The 1879-nt window shown below is 40.4% G+C and overlaps 1 protein-coding gene across 1 annotated transcript; it reads right to left on the reverse strand.

The window, feature by feature from the left end:
* Window positions 1–499: 499 nt before the first annotated feature.
* LOC125362504 (olfactory receptor 4P4-like) lies at window positions 500–1426 on the reverse strand. Its single transcript, XM_048361335.1, has one exon. It carries the CDS (start codon window positions 1424–1426, stop codon window positions 500–502), a length of 927 nt encoding a protein of 308 aa, XP_048217292.1.
* Window positions 1427–1879: the final 453 nt, after the last annotated feature.

Below are 1879 nucleotides of genomic sequence, written 5' to 3' on the forward strand. Positions count from 1 at the left end.
AATGTTACTAGCTTTGCTTGGTAAGGTAGTTAAAATATACACCAGCAGCTACCTTTTCCACATTTATTTTTCATTCAATAAACACACACACACACACACACACACACACACACACACACACACACCCTCTTACAAAGGAAGAACTTAGTATTTCTGTCTATGACAGGTGTTCCCTGCAATCTTATCTATTTCCTAAGTCATAAACTATGTAGCCCTTTTAATTTCCCCCAGTAATTACCAGGAAACATTCATCATGTACAGGATTAAGAATAGCATGAAGTTTCAGAATATCAGAACTGTGAAAATCCTGGAGATGGATGGATCCATGTAACCTTGTATTCACACTGAGAGAAACAAAGTAATACCAAAGAGCATATAGCAATCTTATTATTTCTCCAAAGATTGAAACTTTTGGTGGTAGCTCACCTCCATTCTGAGCCTGCTGGGTTTGTTCACACTGAGTTTGTAGAGAGAACAAAGAACTCCAACACCAGCATATTCAATTCCCTTTGAAGTGCTTTTGTTGGCACCACACTTTCCTCATGGCATTCTTCATGTCTGCATTCCTCAGGGTGTAGATGAGAGGATTGAACAAGGGGGCGATCATGGTATAGAACAGAGCAAACACCTTGTCATCACTGACAGAATCAGCCATGGGTGCATAGGTGAAGATGAGGGGCAGGAAGAACATGAGCACCACGGTGATGTGCGAGCCACAGGTGGACAGGGCTTTGCGGCGCCCCTCGGATGAGCGAGTCCTCAAGGTGGACAAGATGATAATGTAAGAAATCACTAGGGCCACAAAGGTCAGAATAGATAACACCCCTGTGGTGGTAATGACAGCGATCATCAAAAGCCTGGTATCCATGCAGGCCAGCTTCAACAAGGGAAAGATATCACAGAAATAGTGGTCGATTTGATTGGGACCACAGAAAGGAAGTTCAATAATAATCAGTACTTGCATAAAGGAATGGACAAAAGCTCCTAGAACAGATGCCATTAGGAGAACATAGCACACCTGTCTACTCATGATGACCATGTAATGAAGAGGTCTGCAGATGGCTACATAGCGATCATAGGCCATTGCCACCAAGACAAAGATTTCTGTGGCACCAAAGAAGTGAGCATAAAACATCTGGGCTATGCAGCCATTGAAGGAGATGGTGTTCCATTGAGTCAATAAGTCTAGGATCAGTTTGGGGGCCACTGTGGAAGTGAAGCAGACATCCATGAAGGACAAGTAGCTGAGAAAAAAATACATGGGCTGCTCACTAAGGTGGCTGCCCTTGATGGTGAGAAGAATGACCAGGTTTCCTGAGACAATTGCAAGGTAGGTCAGGGAGAACAGCACAGAGCAGGGAGCATTCACTGCCTTATCTGTAAATAGTCCCAGAAAGATAAATTCTGTGATGTTTCCATGCTCCATTGCTTCAGTGTGTTTGCTTGTTTTGAGAGAAAAGATAATACACTTTCAGCACTAGTTTTTGAGAATTATGAGTTATTTTCAGTATCATACATTTCCTCATTAAATAGATACTGAGTATTAATAATGATTCATTTAGCAGAGTTGGAGTTACAACAATGAATGACATACATCTAGTACTTTACTTAATACATACATGTCAAGTACTTATAATGTTTCACTTAGCAGACATGAACCTATGAGGACAGCAATGAATGAAAGTAGAGTGTGGTTAGTTTTTTTTAGAATACATGCATGATTATAATAGTAGTATAGATTTTCAATCAACGTCCCTTGTGATGAATTCTAAAATTTCACTTATCATGGACAAGAGAGTGACAACTTTAAAAATAGAGATCATCTTCTCACCTTATTCTTGAGATGCAATCTCATTATTGTAGCTTCAGAGTGGAATTT

Source organism: Perognathus longimembris, chromosome 13, assembly GCF_023159225.1.
Source record: "Perognathus longimembris pacificus isolate PPM17 chromosome 13, ASM2315922v1, whole genome shotgun sequence".
In the NCBI taxonomy this organism is placed as follows: Eukaryota; Metazoa; Chordata; class Mammalia; order Rodentia; family Heteromyidae; genus Perognathus; species Perognathus longimembris.